At 31.8% G+C, this 20,776-nt stretch overlaps 3 protein-coding genes across 4 annotated transcripts in view; all 3 read left to right on the top strand.

Annotated features, from left to right (window-relative positions):
- Positions 1-4,086, top strand: part of LOC139498270 (uncharacterized) — a 28,806-nt gene extending 24,720 nt beyond the window's left edge. The window contains exon 6 of one of the 2 annotated variants that reach the window (XM_071286636.1): positions 3,728-4,086. The gene's annotated coding sequence lies outside the window, so the exon portion shown is untranslated. The remainder of the gene's footprint in view (positions 1-3,727) is intronic. The other variant, XM_071286637.1, reaches the window with a different exon arrangement.
- Positions 4,087-10,017: 5,931 nt separating this feature from the next.
- LOC139499523 (galactoside alpha-(1,2)-fucosyltransferase 1-like) lies at positions 10,018-12,472 on the top strand. Its single transcript, XM_071288233.1, has 2 exons — positions 10,018-10,143; positions 11,182-12,472. The coding sequence occupies exons 1-2, from the start codon at positions 10,110-10,112 to the stop codon at positions 12,114-12,116; spliced, it is 969 nt and encodes a 322-aa protein (XP_071144334.1). The 5' UTR covers positions 10,018-10,109; the 3' UTR covers positions 12,117-12,472.
- Positions 12,473-14,849: 2,377 nt separating this feature from the next.
- LOC139499522 (galactoside alpha-(1,2)-fucosyltransferase 1-like) lies at positions 14,850-17,468 on the top strand. Its single transcript, XM_071288232.1, has 2 exons — positions 14,850-14,949; positions 16,399-17,468. Exons 1-2 carry the CDS (start codon positions 14,916-14,918, stop codon positions 17,334-17,336), a joined length of 972 nt encoding a protein of 323 aa, XP_071144333.1. The 5' UTR covers positions 14,850-14,915; the 3' UTR covers positions 17,337-17,468.
- The last annotated feature ends 3,308 nt before the right edge of the window (positions 17,469-20,776 follow it).

Genomic DNA, 20,776 nt, shown 5'->3' with positions numbered 1-20,776 from the left:
GGTGATATTTCTTGTCTATGTGTGGCTTTAAAAACAGTCTTTTAATTGATAGCTCAAAGTGAGTATTGCTTAAAATTGCCAAAGCTTTAGAAATGTTTTCTCTCATTAGTTTTACATCTGGAGTTTTAAATTTTAAAAATTCAGCAACTCTTATCAATGGTACGGTACCGTACCATACCACAACCAAGCCATTGTTGTATAGTTTGCAGATTAAAATCAGCAGTTTTAGCTTTTCTTTCAAGGAATTGCCATATTTCAGCATTAACTGGGGGTTCTACAAGACTTTTACAATTTTCAGGTATCTTCATGTCTCTTGTCATTACTGACACATCAGATTTCTTTTTACAAATATTGTCGAATACTTTAGACAATGATGGGCTTACCTCTACAACGTATTTTTCATCACCTACAAAACTCTTAGGTAGGTCATAATCAAATTCATCATCTGATGCAACAATTTGAGGTTCATTCTCTTCATCAGAAAAAAAATATTGTAGTTGGTGTCAATCACCTGCTTATCGGTTACAGACTCATTCTCAGAAAATTCCATGTCAATATTACAACTTGGTCTTTGTGACTTTTCATTATTCTGACTCAATGTGGATACTAGAGTATCCGACACATCTTTAAATATTGGTCTTTGTGACTTTTCATTATTCCGACTCAATGTGGATACTAGAGTATCCGACAAACCTTTAAATATTGGTCTTTGTGACTTTTCATTATTCTGACTCAATGTGGATACTAGAGTATCCGACAAACCTTTAAATATTGGTCTTTGTGACTTTCCATTATTCTGACTCAATGTAGATACTAGAGTATCTGACAAACCTTTAAATTGAGATTTAGTTTGAGTCAAGCTGATTCTTTGCAGCATTTTTTTTTTTACTGTGCCTGTGGCTGTGCGAGGTGTCATAGCCTTCGTACCTTGTCACGTTTTTTAACCGGACTTACTGTTATTCCGCTCCCTGATGGCAACTCATTGTCCATCTCAGTAACCTGCCTTTAAGGTGTATTTTGCTTACTGGCTAAAGCCTTGCCTTTTGTAGAGCTTGTACTCTTCTTACCTTTTATTACGGGATTTTCAGTTTGTTGTTGTTTTTGTGTTACTGCCATTCGGATGTCCTTGGCAATTAATATTTGTGCTTCCGGGTTATCCAACTCCGTGTCATTAATGTTCTCACATTGAGAAAAACCAGAAAATGAATCATCAACTTCTTCGTCTAATGCAAATAATTTAGATATTTCATCGTCATTATCATATCTTTCGCTGTCGCTTAAACGCGATGTACAGCGCGACATAATTTCTGTATAAACAGCTGACAGATTCTGCCAAGTTTTGAAATTTATTTTCAATATTTCCGATTGGGATAAGTTATTACAATAGAGTCTGTTGCAAATCTTTATTTCATGTAATAAATCGAGTCCACTTAACCACGTGCGGCCTTTTAAAATAAAGAGGCTTCGATTATATAGTAGTGGTCAGACAAAAATCACTCAGCTGTGAAAAAAGGTGTGCGACCTTGACATAAAGTAAAGGTTCACTTATTACTTATTAACCTGAGCAAGCTCAGGATTATGATATATAATGCTTCAATTTAAGATCATGTGAAACGTGTTGTGAGCAAATTTTTGTCTCTTATATAAACTTCCTATTGAGCAGGAATGAGGAATGAGTAAGGATATACTTATCATGACTTCCTGTACAACCCCTGTGTTATTCCAAAAACATTTATTATGGTTTTTTTCACAAGACGACGAGCGTATCATGCGTTCATGGCGCAGCTGTTTATTTATTTTCCCCCCGCTTTGAAAAGGAGGGGTATACTGTTTTACCTTTTTCTGTCCGTCCGTCCATCCACCCATCCGTCCGTCAGTCGTACCGTGCCATGAATATTTTCGTCACATTTTTCTCAGGAACTACAAAACGAGGATTTCTGAAAATTGGTTTCAGGGTTTATACAAGTCTGCTATACCGTGTGATGCGTTTTCAGATTCATCACTCGACAACTTCCTGTTTACCGAACACTTGTATGATTTTACAGATGATAGCCAAGTTGGAAATTTTCGTCACATTTTTCTCAGGAACTACAATACAAGGATTTCTGAAATTTGGTTTCAGGGTTTTTTTAAGTCAGCTATACTGTTTGATGCGTTTTCAGATTCATCACTCGACAACTTCCTGTTTACCGAACACTTGTATGATTTTACACTATTAAAAGTATCCACATGCGGCGGGGGTATCATCAGTGAGCACTAGCTCGCATTTTCACTTGTTCATATTGTCCCAAATTTCAAAAATCTAGAAAAATTAAAGTTTCTGAAACTTGACATTTTATAAAAGGGATGTATTCTTTTCATTGTAAAAATCATAGATAGTTGTTGTTAATATGTTGGTGTAGACATTTTTACTCTGTAAATATAACATTGAAATGTTCTTTTAAATAACAGGACTAAGTCTGCAATAAATTTACAAAAAACAGGACAAAGACTGCAATATATATAGTTATTGCCAAACCAATACAGTATGTGTAAAAGATCTGTGTTGTTGAAATAATTCAAATAACGGTTACTCAAACGCATTCGGAAATTTCAGGTTTTTAGGAAGGAAGTTAAATGTTCCTGTAAACTCGCACGCTTGCAAAATGTCAAAATGTAAATAGAAGCTGATGATTATTACATTTAAGGACGAAAAAAACTGTAAAAGATTGAACCAATGGAATTGCTCACAGCGATTGCTTGAGCGAACTTCAATATACACTTTGAAATAAAATGCATGGAACAAATTAAGTGAGCTTTGTGCTCACGATTAAACATCAGTCTTTTACTGGACCTTTAATTAAATAAAGCAAATGTGATGTCGTTTATTTTTTTAGTTGATATAACTGTATCAAAATTATTATAAATTGACGTGTTTTAGCAGCTGTCAAGGTTAGGTTGTTGAAATAAGCTTTTTTGAATAAAGCATGAAGATACATTTAGTTGTTTTATGATCTGTTTATTTACGAATATTAAACAGACAAAAATATCTTTGGTAGTCTCTGGTTACACTTTCACAAGTTTTATGGACAAGGCAATTCAAGCTTGATTTAATTTATCTGAGAAATTTTCTATGCAGCTCTCTGGATGCATTCCATTTTGTATTCAATGTTTGTTGTTAGGTTGGGGTGTCTTTGACATATACTCAATTTGTTTATTCATACTTATTGACAGTTTTGATTGTTCTGTCTAGGCAGTTTTGAGATTTCATAACTTTTGGTCTTGAGAATTCCTAAGAAGGTATGATTTTATTATTATTCTGGATTTCATCTTAACACAATTTTACTGAAACCAATTTTATTTGGCATTCAACATAGCTCTGTGGTGGTTTGCTATCATGTTAATTTCATGTCACATACCTCATTTGTGAAATATAATAACCATGTAGCATATATATCAGATTGTACGTAACAAGAAAGTCAGCACATTTTATTGGGGGAGGAAGCCAGATTGCCCGCAGAAAACCACAAACCTTCGATAAAAAAAACTGACAATCCTAATCATTTTAGATTGGAGTCGAGTGCACCCGGACGATTGGGTTTCGAACTCACAACCTCAGTGTTGACTGGTTAGTGATTACAGTAGTTTTAATGCATTTCCATGAATGTGTTTTAAACTGAAGTACGGATACTGTAAACGGGCCGTATCAAACGCAATGCAAAACTAAATATATGTTTATATTTTTTAGGTATATCGCTGTTATGTCAAGATATCTGAGTTGGCAAGCTTGACCCTTTATTCTGAAATTGTTTATTCTCATGATAATTATCTATATATAGAATTAACGTCAGATATCAGTGCAAACACAGGATTTCAAATGGTAGCAGTTTGAGCATGAGAGTTCACAATCAGATAAAGAACTATCTTCATTATCTTTCACTCAAGATGTACCTTAACCAGTGCTAGAATCATTACAATACGACAAAAACAATTGGCAAACAATGGAATGGAATGCGACTTTGCAACCATTTAGACTTAAAATTGGTGTAAAACCTTTCTTACAACCGTTTACATTTTCAAAAATAAAGAAAGAAAGAAAGAAAGAAAGAAAGAAAGATCGAAAGAAAGAAAGAAAGAAAGAAAGAAAGAAAGAAAGAAAGAAAGAAAGAAAAAAAGAAAAACAGATTGATGGATACATAGATAGATGGATGGATGGCTTGATAGATAGCGAGAAAGAGAGTTTCCATCCGAAGATCTCTCCTGGATTTACTTTCATCCTGAACACACCAACAATTCATATTAAATGAATCTTATTTCTCATTGAGTACTTTTTTTTCCCCTTGTTCATTGATTTTTAGCGTTTAATTTTCTATTTTTTTTTATGGATTCATTATTGTATTTGTGAAATTTGAATTCAGATTACAAAACTAAAATCGATGGAAGCACATCCAAAAAAAGAAAAAAATACAGAACAACAAAAATACTGAACTGCAATCGGACTATTTGATATCAATTGCCATATTTCTGACTTGGTACAAGACGTTTTAAGAAAAAAATGGGGCCTTGGTATAGCCAAACCTCCTGTTTATATGGAAATATTATAAAACCGCAAAATGACAACACTACATGACAGGTGAACAGGACAAACATACCAAGAACATTCGGCAAAACAAATACGTAAATAAATAAATAATATAAAAATACATAACAACACGTAAACCGCATTAAGACTGATTTGGAAGTCTCACGATCATTTTTCTTGCATTGTTCTATTCTCACGAAACAGTCCACGGTTAGTTAGTTTACAAGTTAATAATTTATAATTTTCAGTGTACTTTATTACAATGTAAAAGACATGTATTAATATTGAATGAAAGGTCCTCATGGGAGCTCTCAACTTCGTAGCAAAAAATCAAAAAAGTTGTTATCAAGGGCTTGCCTATAAATACTGTTCTATCGAACGTGCTGATTTTAAATTCGTATGAAATTCCTATAAGAGAAGTTTTTCTTGTTAGCAATATGGCACTATGATGGATGGTTGAATTTTTAGCCAAGGAAATATAATATGTGCCTTCAGGGTTTTGCTATTTTCTAAAAAAAAAATATTTGATAACCGTATGATAGAATAAATACATGCACAAGCGAAATAAATTATCATGACAACGAGACGACCTATCTTAATTACTCTTAAATGTTCTAGGTAAGCTTGAAAACTCGCAGAATTTAGTCAATACGGGAAAAATCCTGTTTGTTGAAGTCGTTTTTGGAATTAGAAATCGAAGCCTTGATTTATATCTGCAGTCACCCTTCAACACCAAAAATAGAAAAATAGAAATATAAGTTATCAAATAAGATTGTTGTCCTTCGAAGCGGTATATGTCAAAATTGTGGGATATTTTGATCATTTTAAAAATTAGGCATTCTGGTATGATTGAGAATGAGACAATACTACACCAAGGTTCAATTGAAGGGGATGAAATCACAAAATGGTAACATTACGGCCTTGAACAATTAGTAAAAAAAACATTCAGTATGGTCGGATCTAAAAGACCCCGACATAAAAAAAATATGAAACAATTCAATTGCGAAAACTTACAGCCGAATTTATAACTAAATAATTTATAAAAAAAACAAATATGACAGACAAAAACAAACCACAACCACTGAACTACAGGTTCCTTGTTTGTGACAGGCACATGAATAATGTGAAATTGTTGAACATGTTTGTAAGCGCTCAACCATTTCCGTTAACAGAGGTGTATAAGTTCAACATAATAACAGACTATAAAAATAAGTTGAAAAAGGGCATAACTCATCAGATGGATACAATATAGTCGGAATTAAAATTTTATTGATAACAATTAATACAGCTAAATTATATGGAGATATGTTAATATGATATTTAGGAATATGAGTTTTGTGAAAAAAGATGTTTGCAAATCTTGAGGAGTGATTTGTAAATAAAGGCAACAGTAGTATACCGCTGTTCAAACTCATAAATCCATGGACAAAAAACAAAATCAGGGTAACAAACTAAAACTGAGGGAAACGCATAAATATAAGAGAACAACGACACAACACTACAATGTAACTAACACACACAGAAACGGACCAAGCATCAGACAAAATCCCACGAGAATAACAAATATAACATCAAAACCAAATACATGACATTCGGATAGACAAGTACCGTGGCACGTCTTATCGCAATGTAAGATTATATAATTATATGATTTATTAGTTAACCAGAGTTATACAAAAGAAGAAAACAAATGTATGTCAACCCAATATTTTCCAAAATAAATAAAAAAATATATGTAAATTGTTTGCGATAGAAGCTCTATTCTGGTTTACCTTCATCCGGAATGCTACACAAACAAAAGAATGTCAAATATTAATTCTCTTCGACCACTATTTTTGTCCATTGTCCAGTTGATTGATTAATTAGTGTTATACCCTCTTCCTCCTTTTTTTAATTACCAGGGAGTTCGGTATATTTTTTTAAGCTTTTTTTTTATCGCTTTCACGTAATATTTAAGTATCATATGTTAAGGGGGCTCGCGGGTCTAAATCAAATTTTTTATTCAATATAGGATTTCTTTATATTTTTCTATAAATGAACTTTATCTTACACTTAATAGAAAGATGAAATAAAAAAAAATGAGGTCACCGTTCATTTAAGCTCACAAACTGCCTTCGAAAGAAGCATACATTTTTGTTAATTTCCCTTTTTTCTAATGAACTAATAGGAGAAATTGCGGTAATATTGAAATAAAAAAAGAACTAAATTACAAAAATCGCTAAAATTTTACAATTATTTCGTTGATGTACAGCTTATTCGAAAACAACCATAAAAAATATAGGTCACCGATGAGTTAAAAAAGATATTTCAATTCTAATGCCAAAAAATTGCATTTTTGCACCAAAGGGAGATAATTTGGAGCTTTTTCAATGTACATTTTAAAAGTCACCTGGGGCTAACATGAATAGAATTTTTGGAATGATTTTTGTACCATAGGATAAAGTAACAACTACTAAAGGTAATAAATAAATTTGTAATGAAAAATTAATGTTTATTTTTTTTCTGAAAATCTTATACCCGCGAGCCTCCTTAACAATATGAGACATCGATAAAAGTGATGCAGACGTCACGTGGTTACTTTCTTGCATTATTTAAATTTGTAACAACAGTTTACATTTATTTTAAGAAAGTTATTACTTTATCAGTTTAGATTAACTTTCTAAGGCAAGCATTAACATTGAAAGAAAGATCCTCTTGTGAGCGTTCAGATGTCATAGGTGTTAATAATTTAATTGCTTCCCTAAACTATTAGGTAAACTAACATAAGGGACACTAAGTTACAAGCTGTAAACTTAGTAAATTGTTACAGCAAATATGCAATAAAGATATTATTACGTTAAAAAAAAGAATTTAATTGCGTAGCAGAAAAACAAGAAAAATAGCTAGCAAAGGATTTTTTAGAAATATGTTTTCTATAGGGGTAAATTCAGTAAATAAATATACGTCATCAGGGACCGCCCATTTAGGGGAGAGCTTTCTGTATAACACTGAAGTCGTATGCTGTTCTGATTGGTAGATAATGTTTTTAATAAATATTTTTTGGCAGATGGATCAAAACTAGAGTTGAAAAAAAATAAAAAGTAAATGCTGAATGTACTAATTTTTTTACTACAGGGTTGAAAAGTAGTGGGGGTCAGTATAGGAATTCAGTGCGAATTTACATTGTTTGTAAACAAGGCAATGTGAATGCCCAAAAATGCCGCATGACCCTATGTTTTTATTAGTGCAAAAGATAGGGCTACATTTGTACTTTAATGAATGTTATATGAAAGTTTCCATTTCTAAAGGTAAATCAGGTATAAATTTAATTCCATACATAGATTAGCATTAAAGTCAATGGGAGATTTTTTACTGAATTTACCCCTATAGAATGTATATATTTACAATTATAGCTGTATAATGTATTGATCCATTTATAACCTGAAAATAATAGTACGCGCATAACTTTTTCTTATTTCTCGTAGGATAAAAAGTCAAATCACAAAAATACTGAACTTAGAGGAAAATCGGAAAGTCCATAATCACATGGCAAAATCAAATAACAAAACACATTAAAAAAGATTTTATTTTAAATGGCTTTTTCATTAAAGCGTAAAGTATGACGAAATAAATACATCCCCATGCGAAAGACAATATCCCATTACCGAGACGACCGTCTACTACTCCTTAATGATTTGTACATAGCTGAGAAGCTGAACATGCCAATCATATAAAATAAAATTGAGAATGAAAATGGGGAATGTGCCAAAGAGACAACAACCCGACCATAGAAAAAAACAACAGCAGAAGGTCACCAACAGGTCTTCAATGTAGCGAGAAATTCCCGCACCCATAGGCGTCCTTCAGCTGGCCCCTAAACAAATATATATACCAGTTCAGTGATAATGAACGCCATACTAATTTCCAAAATGTACACAAGAAACTAAAATTAAAATAATACAAGACTAACAAAGGCCAGAGGCTCCTGACTTGGGACAGGCGCAAAAATGCGGCGGGGTTAAACATGTTTGTGAGATCTCAACCCTCCCCCTATACCCCTAGCCAATGTAGAAAAGTAAATGCATAACAGTACGCACATTAAAATTCAGTTCAAAAGAATTCCGAGTCTCATGTCAGAAGATATAACCAAAGAAAATACTAGTAAACAAAATGACAATAATACATAAATAACCTGTATATAGTCTTTAAAACATGGATAGTCGGACCTTGTTGTGTCACCAACTCAGATAAATCGAGGTATTCCGCCAGTCCCCGCACAAATTGTTTGTTCAAGGTACTTTTAGCTCTGAAAAATTGATCCAAGCTTATTTAAAATCTCACCAAAGTAGACTATATTTCAAAGGACCTTGAAAAAATATCAGTTCTAAACACTGAGGCAAATATTAACATCATTTTTTTGTGCAAAAGGAGTTTTAACAATAAGTTGTAGGTCAATAGATGTGTATGTATAACACATGTAACAAATGGGTGTATAACACATGTAACAATAATAATTGGAAACAAAACATTTTGTCTGTCACCAACTTTGTTTAACAATACAAAACATTATTTTTGTTGAAAACATTCTACCTACAAAGTAGCTATCGTTTGCCTCATTTGAATCGACGACCTCATTTCTCCGTAATATTCAATTGAAGTAGGAATTAAAGCGCTAGTTTAGATTTTCCGTCCCTCTTTAACCCCAGAAAATAGAGAACAACATGTTCATGTAACATAGTAAAATTGTTGTTATACGGAGTGGTCTATCTTCCTAATTTTTTTATAGTGTGGTGTGTTATATCAAATTGAAAATTGTGCATTTACTTAACTTAACTTAACTCTGAAACTGTAAACACTGATAGTTCAAAACAATAAAATACAATTATTGACTTTTGATGAGGTTGATACAATGATTTACTAACCCAAGAGATTTTACATTCACCGAGGCCAACGGCCGAGGTTGAATGTCATATTTCTGTTGGTGATAAATCAGTATCAACTAAAATCAAAAGTCAACAATTGTTTTATCATATGACACCGTAAAGAAAAAGAAAAAACCGGGAATTTACATAGCGTCACAAACCAACTTCTATTAACGTTGCCTTGGAACATCTATATTTAAGTACACGGACGTTGTTCCACATCTTATAATAACCTCTCGTCGTTTTCGCCGCGGTGAATATAATTATTTATCAAAGAGGATTTTTTTATGCTCTTAGCCAATGAGAACACAAAAAATGTACAGTTATATTATAACACTTTATAAATACAATGATTGTTTGTTGATTTATTTACATTTTTTATATTATTCTTCAATAAAGTGCATTCTATTATTTTAGAATATTGTTCTGTTTTTTCGGTTCGTACCAAAACATAAAACTTTATAGATATCCGAACAATTATATTATGTAATGTAAATGCAATGTATTTATCAATTTTATTTCACATAATGTATTTGAGAGATAAGATAGGATGGCCTAAAGAGGAAATATGTCAAAATTCGTCACGGAATTACTATCGTGTATAGTTTTGTGTACATCTAATTTTCTGAATAGAAAACCACGTTGATATGCTTACACAAACGGAAATGCATCTTTTTCTTGGTAAGTCATCTGTCTATATATGATAAGATTGAATGTCACCACTCACCTGTGTTGTGTAAAACTTATAACATAGTCCGGCTTGAATACCAATGTAATAAACCGATCGATTAATTGCTTTAATTATATTTGTATATGTAAATTCAACAAGCTGTATTGCCTCTGAATAAAAGACTATTATAATTATTATTATAATTATTTCCAGTTGGGTTGATTGTGGTTGATTGATCATTACATTTTTTAATCTAACGCTGTAGTGATGTGAAAAATTTAAATTTTGAAATTGATGCTGTAAGTCAGAGGGGCATAAGTTAAGGACGACATTTAGCTAAACGTATTGATAGGTTATTGAACTCCTTTTTTAAATTTAAATAGCAGGAAAAGACTGAATCAGACTTTTACCTTATATTTAGCATTGTCTATTTGGGGTCTCAACTTGTCAGAACAAAAAAATTCTAAAAATCAGTTGAATTCTTATTTAATACCTCTTATGTCGTTGTATTCACAAACGATCCTGTTAATAAGCTGTTATTTGATTAATAGGAACTTATTTTACTTGAATTTAGACTTACAGTTATTCTATATATAGTGACCAATATAGCTTATTCTTCTTAAACTAGCCACAGCTAACCCTTTTTTGCTAAGTAGAATTTAAAAAAAAAACAACATTTTTTTATATTTTTTGAAACAATTGAATGATCTTTATTACACTATATGCTGTTTAACAGGTAACCTGTGAGAAAGTAAACACACATAATATAATCACAAAACGGTAATTAAGGCGAAGATCCGTTATTTTTCCCGATTTGCAAACAGACACACAAAAAAAAGGAATGAATCAATTTATATTGATGTTTATCTATATAATGTATTATGTTTAATTGTAAAATACTAACATTAATATTATATTTTATTATATGTTCTCCCTGGATGTATAATAATTAATGTACAGGGATATTTACCCCAACGAGGAAGGCTAAGAATTTGAAAACAACATAAAGTCTCAAGTTTCTATGATTGATTTCTTTCGTCTAATTGCAGGAATGTCGACTGTTGTAACAATCTGTACTTTTGGACTTTTTGTATACTTATCATCAACACAAACAAAAATTGTTCCCCACATAAATGGACACCTATGTCCAGACTGGACAGGAAGGTTAGGTAATCTTATGTTTCAATATGCCTCACTTTTTGGGATAGCAAAACACAATGACATGGTGTTAACTATACACGAAGATGATGAAATAACCTCTGTTTTTGACAATTTGTTCGCGCTAAAATTAGAAAATAAATCAATTTGTGAAAATGCACAAACATGGGGCGAAATGGAACCCTGTTTGTATGACATGTTTGCTGCAACTGTTCCCTCCAACCGCAATGTGAAACACATGTCCTTATTACAATCGTGGAAATATTTTAGTCACGTCGAACAAGCTATTAGGGAACAGTTCACATTCAAACAAAAAACTGAATCGAAATGTCAAAAAATGTTGAACGATGCCATAATCGCATTTACTTCAAATCATACAGATAAACCTCTGGAAAAACTCCAGGTAGTTGGCATTCACATACGGAGAGGGGATTATTTGGACAAAGATAAAATAGCGTACGGCTACCAGACAGCTGATGAAGAATACATTAATAAATCTATAAACTACTTTCGATCAAAATTCAAACATGTATTATTTTTAGCATACACTTCTTATTATTGGAAAGATTTATTGTGGCGGGAAAAACATGTTGTCGGAAGTGACGTTGTGCGAATGCGCGTGACTTCTCCAGAAGTCGACATGTGCGTTTTATCTAAATGCAATCATTCTATAATAACAGTTGGGTCGTTTGGCTGGTGGGCGGCATGGTTGGCTAATGGTACAACAATCTATTATAAGAATGTAGCTAAAAATAATAGCGAGTATAGAAATGATTTTAGCGATGATATGACAGATTATTTTTATCCGGGATGGATTGGTTTCTAAGTCATTACAAAAAAAGTTAATAATATTGACCGATATTAAAGTGACATATACAATTACTGAAGGTCTAGATTTGATAAACGATAGGCACATGATGTTTTCAGCTTGTCATTAATGAACGATTAAAAATCAAATTGTAGGTAAGACTACAATAGACTACAAGAAACATTTGATTTTCACTTCGACTGTCTACAGACATAGAACCAGTTAGAATATATTCCTAGAATTCACATAATTATGTGTTAAAAACTATATATTTCATTAGCATGCAGAAATGTTTTTTTGGTGCATTAAATATGTGGCTTTATTGACCATAGAAATACTGATATTGAATAAGGCCAATTGGAATAATTGTTTCAATAAACAATTAAACATATTTATAAGATAATGACTGTTATTGTTTTATTCCATACTACGTGAGAAAATGTATTTAATGAAAACTATTTTCAAAACCAATTTGCTTAGAATATGTTTTTGAAAATGGTTGACACAAACGTACTGATAATTTTAAGAGTTATTTCCCTTAACCTAGGTCTACCTCCTTAAAACAATAATTAATCTTCTTCTTGAAGCATTTTTAGATTCAAAGAATTTAAAACAAAATATTTACATAGTATTTATAATGCTTATTTGTATTTCATTGAAGTCAGACATAATTTAATATTTGATTTTGTTTGTAGACTATTTTCGTTTGTTTTTAGTAATACTTGTTTTGCGTCGAAAACTATTATAAGATGCCATAACACTACATATAATCGCTTTTTTAGATATCTTCAATGCTATTGTCTTCTTTGAATTCACTATCTTTTTTCAATTGAATTTAACAGTATTGTATAGTCTATTTAACCGATAAGTAACGATGACATTATTGGAAATAAAAGTATGTGAAAGTTTGAAAAACAATAACTACCATGTAGAATCGTGATATTTATTGTAAAGAAAACCACCATGCTTCACAATGTTAAAACAAATAGAAATCCCCCCGTTTCTCGTTAAATCATCTGTATAGAATATCAAATATGACTGTAATGAGAAAATAGATTTTACATATATTGCATGAAGGATTAGTCAATTGGTTAGTTGATTTGTTGACTTAGTTATTTCTTTTAGCGTTTTCATGACCTTGACACATTATTCAAAAACCACGTCTCCTGTTTAGTAAATACTGAAACGAGACACAATAGAGTAAAAAGCATTGAATAGTTAATTTGTATTGCGTAGAGAACCACTGTGCTACACAATGTTACAACAAATAAAATTTGTTTGTAGGTCATCTGTCTGGTATATATAATATGAATGAAATGAGGAAAACTTTTTTGCATATAATAAGAAAAAACGAATTGGTTAATGATTGGTAAATTTATTGACTGTACCCTGTGTTTGCCTCTGGATGCAATTTTTATATGCATTTTCAAGACAATGCAAAATCATTTTAGTACAAAGTCTTTTTCAAACATGCTTTCTATTAATAGTAATATAAGACCAAATGGTTATATAATTAATTGATTAATTGATTCGAATTGGACAGATTGAAGGACTCAATATGCATATCGTCGGATTCGATAAAAATAGTGACCTATAAAAAAATTATGAAGTTAAAATTATCACAACAAATACTCTGTCAATGTAAATTCCCCTATAATTCTATATCCACAAGAGAAGACTTCTGAAATGTCATCACATTAGTATCTTGTCTTCGCCACATAACTGTTTACTGCTTCAATAATTGATGTACGCAATAATCTTTCCAATTTATCCGTGTGACTTTTTGTGTTTCTTTGAAACATATACTGACTGACTTTAAAAACGCCACACTCATTTTGCAGATTTTTAACCAAATCATGTTTGATCCTCATACAACTATTATTCATGCTTATCATACTTCTTTCTCTTTCGAAAAAAACAACATCTGATTCCTCTGGTTATTGAACATGTCAGATTATTGAGATCACACGAATTTCAGAAAGACAAATTTCGAACCAATAAAGGATTTTTTCATATTTTTTTCTTTGTGAAACAGTTTTTTCAATCCTTGGCCACACTTAAATCAGTTAAAAAAATTTGCACCTCAATATTGAAATAATAATAATAAGAAGAAAATGCCTTTTTTTCTATTAATTGTTCGTAATTTTTAATGATGTTTTACCTGAATCTGTCCCGTCTTCTCATTTGAACAAGACTCATATTGAAGTATTGATTATGATTCGGTACGTTGCAGGTGTAACGTTTGTTGATAAGACTTGTACCCTCAACTACAAGGAAAATGAATGGGTATTATTTAAAGATTTTTTTTCTTTTCAAATTTACTCAAAGCTGCTCGAGTGCCCGGGATATACTTCAATATTTGAATCTTCATTTTTTCAACAAAAGCCGGTAGTTAAAACACACTAGATATAACAATATAAGTACTGATACAAAACAACCATAATAGCTTTAAAGACTAGTATGAGTTGTTAGTTTTTGTACAACTATAGATACTTATGCGTTTAAACAAACTCGATAAAATGTGCTTGAATATCATAAAACATATAAACTTAAAAAGCGTATCAGCCATCTTTTCTTCCACATCCGAGATCAAACATCAAATGTCCCATAAAGCTTAAAATAATTGTCTATTATTATATCTACAATGAAATTGTTATACTCAATTTATTTATCAATCCCATTTCATATACATGTTGACTATTTAAGAGATAAGAAACGAGGTTATTAGAGGAAATATGTGAATGGTGGAAACATAATTTCTGTATTATACTTCTACAATTTAAATACCTATTGTATAAGAAACCTCGTTTCCACATTATGCAAAAACAAACAGAAATCCATCTTTTTCTTGGTAAGTCATTTGTCTATTACAAATGTATATGAATGTATTTTGAATGGTATGAGACAATAAACCTTCGGATATATATAAATGACCGATTGATTTGTTGAATTGATATCGTGTTTGTTTTATGTCTATTGATAGTTATTTTCAAATTTACATGTCGAAAAAGGAAAATGAAAAGGGAAACAACTTTTGATCATGATCATTTATGCGGTATAAAAACGAGAGCTAACAATAAACAATAAGTTTCAACTAGATTTTAAAACAGTAAGAAATTAAGATAACTGATTTGTTCCATAACTGAACATTTCAAATATAAGCCAGTTATCAGTATCGTGGCATATGTTTTCTGTAATTAGGGTCATGACGCTATCATGCACCGAAATGTATTGCTTATAATCAACACCAGATAAAATGCATGTTAAAGGCAATCCATACACATGGATGTATTATATCAATTAATTGTTCGGTTGACCATGATTAAGATGGTTGAAACATGTTTGTTATCTACCTGTTTCTTAATTATTTCTTATAAGCCGATTTTTATACACAATGCGTCAGCTGGGTCATAGAATTGTAGGATTAAATTAAGTACAATCATGATAGTTATATTAAATATGTCTTCATGCAGTTGTTGCAGTCTGCTGAAGCAAATAAATATTACATGTTATTATATGGTCATTTTGTAGCATTTCAATTGAATTTAGTATTCAGGGTTTTTTTTGGCGTTCAAATGCATGTAATAACGATGTTCCAAATTTTTTAAACATGCATGTTGGAGTTTACGCATAAGAAATCGTGTAAACATCTACACACTTATTTATATATTCTCTTTTTCAACCTTGATTATTTTGTTTATGAACGGACCATATACGGGATTTCTGGTTTAACGCAAATAATACTTATGCCCTTCAGTCTTCGTAATTGGATCTTGGATTTACACTGAATTGAGACAGATGACATTTTAAACTCAGAATCAATTTAACAAATGCTTTCTACAACTCAGTCCCACTAAGACGTAATAAATTTTACGAAAACCTTAAATGCTTACTTTTAATCTGCCCAACTTACCATACAGAATTGAAGACCTGAAGACTAAATGAGTAGGAGTAAGAATGATGAGTCATTGGAGGGTAATATGTCTGTCTCTGAAATGTTGTTATTTGAAAAAGCACGGTAAATATCCGACGCCGTGTGTAGGTTTATAAAAGAAGCAGATGTGGTATGATTGCCAATGAGACAAATCTCAACAAAAGACCACGTGACACAGAAATTAACAACTATAGACCACATAAGGCTTTCAACAATGAGCAAAGCCCATACCGCATAGTTCTTAGCAAGTTTTATATTTAAAGTATATTAAAATAATGCCATGCTTAAATACATATCATATTTGCAACTTGGTGCTAAAGATCAATCCATTCTTACATTGATTGGTTATTTAATCTTTTTTTGTAGGAATGTCGGTTGTTGTGACAATTTCAACATTTGCAGTCTGTGTACTGTTATCATCAACTAAAACAGAAGAATTGTTCCCCCACATAAGAGGTCATCTGTGCGCAGACTGGACAGGAAGGCTTGGTAATATCATGTTTCAATACGCATCACTCTATGGAATCGCCCAACGAAATGACATGGTGTTTGCCATTCATAAATTCGATGACATAAACTATTCATTTGACAATTTGTTCGCGCTTAAATTAAAAAATAAATCAATTTGTGAATATGCACAAATATGGGGCGAAAACGAGCCTTGTCTGTATGACGAGAATGCAGCCAATGTTCCCGCAAATCTCAATGTCAAACACGTCTCCCTATTACAATCGTGGAAATATTTCAGTCATGTCGAACAAGCCATTCGAACACAATTTAAATTTAAAGAAGAATTTGAAACTAAATGCCTACAAGTTTTGAACGAGACAATAATTGAATGGACTTCAAATCATTCAAGTGTACCGCAAGATAAACTCCAAATAGTTGGAATTCACATACGAAGAGGAGATTATTTGGACAAAGGTAAAATAAAGTACGGTTATCGGACAGCTAGTGCGGATTATATTAATAAATCAATGAACTACTTCAGGGACAAATTCAAACATGTCTTGTTTTTAGCATACACTGCTCATAATTGGAAAGATATGTTATGGCGTGAAACTCATGTGGTCGGAAGTGACGTTGTACTTATGCATATGAATTCCCCGGAAGTTGATATGTGTGTTTTATCTAAATGCAACCATTCTATAATAACAGTTGGCTCATTTGGCTGGTGGGCGGCATGGTTGGCTAACGGTACAACCATTTATTATAAGGATATGGCTAAAAATAATAGCGAATATAGAAAAGATTTTAGCGCAGATATGACTGATTACTTTTATCCGGGATGGATAGGATTCTAATTCGTCACTTGATATAAATAGTCATGACCGATATCAAAGTGACATTATTTCAAATTTGCATTTAGGACGAGATTTGATAACCGATATGTATAGTACTTTGAAATATAAAACATGCAAATAAATATGAAAGTGTATGTAGTATTTTCACTGATTAAAAGATACAGTACTATTGCCTGTAGATACATTTGTAATAACATAGTAATATTTAATCTGCACGACTTGTATGAATAGATTCAAAGATAAATGTTTATTACATACTAGATATTAAAATAAGTACTCAATGATGTTCACACTGCATATAGATGAGGATTTAAATTATTGGATCCACATTTGTTTTTACATTAATTACATACCATTTTTTTCTTTAAATATTTCATGCACAATCGATCCCATATTCTTTATATTTTAAAACCGTTTTGTTTTCAAATCTTTATTTTTTTTTCTATACATGTATCCTTAGTTTCTTTTTTTTTTTGTCTTAGTTTTAAACATCCTTCAACTTCCAGACAGTAATGAACAATACAAACAAACCCGACCGACTGAACGAGTGGGGTTTTAAGACAATAACAATCGAAACCAAGGAGTAAACACAGACTCGTTAAACCAAAAGACATTCCCATCAACAGTTATAAATAATAAATAAGAAACAACACGAACTCCACTAAAAACAGGGAGTGAAACAGGTGCTCCGGAAGGGTAAGCATTTCCTGCACCATATACGGCACCCGTCGTGTTATTTCTTTGTTCGGTCCAGTAATGATGGAAGGTTATTATGACTGAAAAAGAATATCAGATATGATTTATGACACACTTTTGTCATAATGGCCAATCAGCTCATGATGGCGACCGTAAAATTTCTTGAGTGATGGACTTAATTTGATTGATTAAGTTCTCAAAGTTGTTTTAAATCTTGTCTCTAATTCCATCTTAGAAAATTTATTTGATAACTAAACGGAAATGTCAAATTGACCAAAAATATGTATTTTTTATCATTAAATCCACCTTTAGTTAATGAGTTTAATACCAAATACAAAGTATCTGGTCGAGATGAACCCGTACTCTTGAATTTCAGACAAGTGGAAACATACAATGGATATTTTGTAAGGTTGGAGGGCGTATGGTGACATTAAATTGTTACAGTAATACTATACCAAATCTCCTAATTAATATATTGGTTTCTAGTTAGCTTTTCGTGTATGTCTGTGATGTATGTTTACAGATATAGTTGTGACTGCTTGACCCGAATTGTTGTCTCATTGAACTATTATGTCTGCTTAGGCTACTTACCCAATGTTGTCAATATAACGGAACTATAAACAACAGACATACACGCGGGATATTAAACTAAGTATGAAACCAGGTTAAATACACAATTTTTATTTGAAAATGTCTGTACCAAGTCAGGAATATGACAATAATTTGTAGCTTGTTCCGTTGAGGTACCTTCCATTGAGAGCGCTACGTAATGAAACTTTTATTGTATGCAATTTTATAAAATGTAAACACTATATTATGTGCAGATTTTCAATGAAAACAAACGTTGTAGGAAGTCTAAATACTCTTCGTTGAAAACGATAGTTTATTACATTTGTGAACCTTCTATTTATATGTCGCAATAGTAGTATTTTAGCAGCGTCTGCAAATAGTCTCTCATTTGATACGAGGCTTGTATTTCCTGATTTCCTTGATACAGGGTTGCTGCTCACATGGAAGCTATAAGACCAAGAGTTTTAAATGGTGAAGTTGAAATCATCCCTCAGTAAGTTTTACAGACGCCATAATGGGTCGGGTGACCGTTACGGAGTACAATGTATCCGAATGTCGTAACTTCAATTATTCCGTCACATTTTCCCGAATGTGACCTACCGTATTAGACTTTTTACCTGGTTTTTACCTACATGACAAACAAGATGGGTGCCACATGTGGCGCAGGATCAACTTACCCACCAGGAGCACCTGATATTACTCCCAGTTTATGGTTGGGATCGTGATGCTCAGTATTTAGTTCTTGTTGTTGTGTTTTGGTACTACTGTTTGTTTGTTGTTATTTTTCTTTTTTAGTCATGGCTTTGTCAGTTTATTTTTTAATTTTGCATTTGCTTGTCCCTTAAGTATCTTTTACACAATATAAGTAACCTATTTTTCCTTATAGGCACTGGTAATTTACATTGCTAAATAACATTCGTTAGGTGTGTTTGAGCTTTTGATTTTGCCATTTTCCGTTTTTAATTTTCCTTGCAGTTTGGAATTTTTACTTTTTATTATGTTACTTTTTTAAGACTGTACGGAACATGCGTGGATATGCACTTTCTCAAACATGTACTTGATTTATGATTTGTATGTAACATACTGTGTGTTTACTGAAAAAGACCACAAAAATCAATTTCGAGTGTTGATTTGCAGTGTTCTATATCATTTTTCAGTTCAAAGCATTTGAAAGGATTATTAAATTACATAATTCTTTATTAAAAAATCTTGTTTACTGCGAACTGATTGTATGGTTAACGTGTAATATGGAAAACTATTATCAATTATGTAACAGGTTTCGTTAAGCTTTTTTGTTTGTTAAAAAGTTTTACTGTGTACGGATGCAAAATTATTCGCAAGTCACATGACACAAGCATATTTTTTTATATACACGTAGACCTTACAGGTATGTTGTGGGATTGCTACCTTATTGATGTATGACCGACATCATTTGTCTTATGTATTTAAAGACCATGACAGACAATATAGTGTGTTCTTATGTTGTATTGTTACACCACTGTCTCATGTTAGGGGTGAGTTGGTGCCTTCAAACTACTGGTTAAATCCCGCCACATTATGTATGAGCCTGTTATTCAATGGTTGGCGTTTATTAGATTAGATTAGATAGTTTATTCTCATAAAACCATGCAAGTACAAAGGTTACATATTTGTTTTTTTATTCATTATTTTGTACAGCAATTTTGCCTTTATTTCTTGTTTTTTAAATGTTTTACATTTGTCATTGTTGGGCTTGTTATATCTAGTATGGGCTTTATTTATTGTTTTGTTTATTGCTAAAGGCAGTTCAAGAAAACAGTCGATTAATAATGGATATTAACTTAATTCCATCATTTCCAGAGAAATGCGTAACGGTTGTTGTGTATATGTGTGTACAGGCATTTAAAAAACAAACACAACACGGTAGAAATGTTATGCGTCCGAAGCGTTTCAATGGGTTTCTACCGCTAAGAGTTCTGATAGGACTCATTTCGAAATTAATAAACCGACAATTTTAGAAAGGTTTGTTATAAATTAAGTCAGTGCAGATATACTGACTGCTGACCTTTATTGGTAGATTTGGTTTTGAAAGACTAACATACATATTTATGCAAGCTGTTCGCTTTTCTGTTCTTTTTTTAATAATTGAAATAATTTATTAAGTACTTTTCTTTTATTTTCTAACCATATTGCGT

This window comes from Mytilus edulis, chromosome 12 (assembly GCF_963676685.1).
Source record: "Mytilus edulis chromosome 12, xbMytEdul2.2, whole genome shotgun sequence".
Lineage (NCBI taxonomy): Eukaryota > Metazoa > Mollusca > Bivalvia > Mytilida > Mytilidae > Mytilus > Mytilus edulis.
The sequence above is the reverse complement of the archived record's forward strand: the minus strand, read 5'-3'. Positions and strand labels throughout refer to the sequence as shown.

Coding starts and splice junctions, on each gene's coding strand:
- LOC139499523 (XM_071288233.1), top strand. CDS start 10,110: ATGCTTACACAAACGGAAATGCATCTTTTTCTTG. Junction 10,144..11,181: donor GGAAATGCATCTTTTTCTTG/GTAAGTCATCTG, acceptor GTCTAATTGCAG/GAATGTCGACTGTTGTAACA.
- LOC139499522 (XM_071288232.1), top strand. CDS start 14,916: ATGCAAAAACAAACAGAAATCCATCTTTTTCTTG. Junction 14,950..16,398: donor AGAAATCCATCTTTTTCTTG/GTAAGTCATTTG, acceptor CTTTTTTTGTAG/GAATGTCGGTTGTTGTGACA.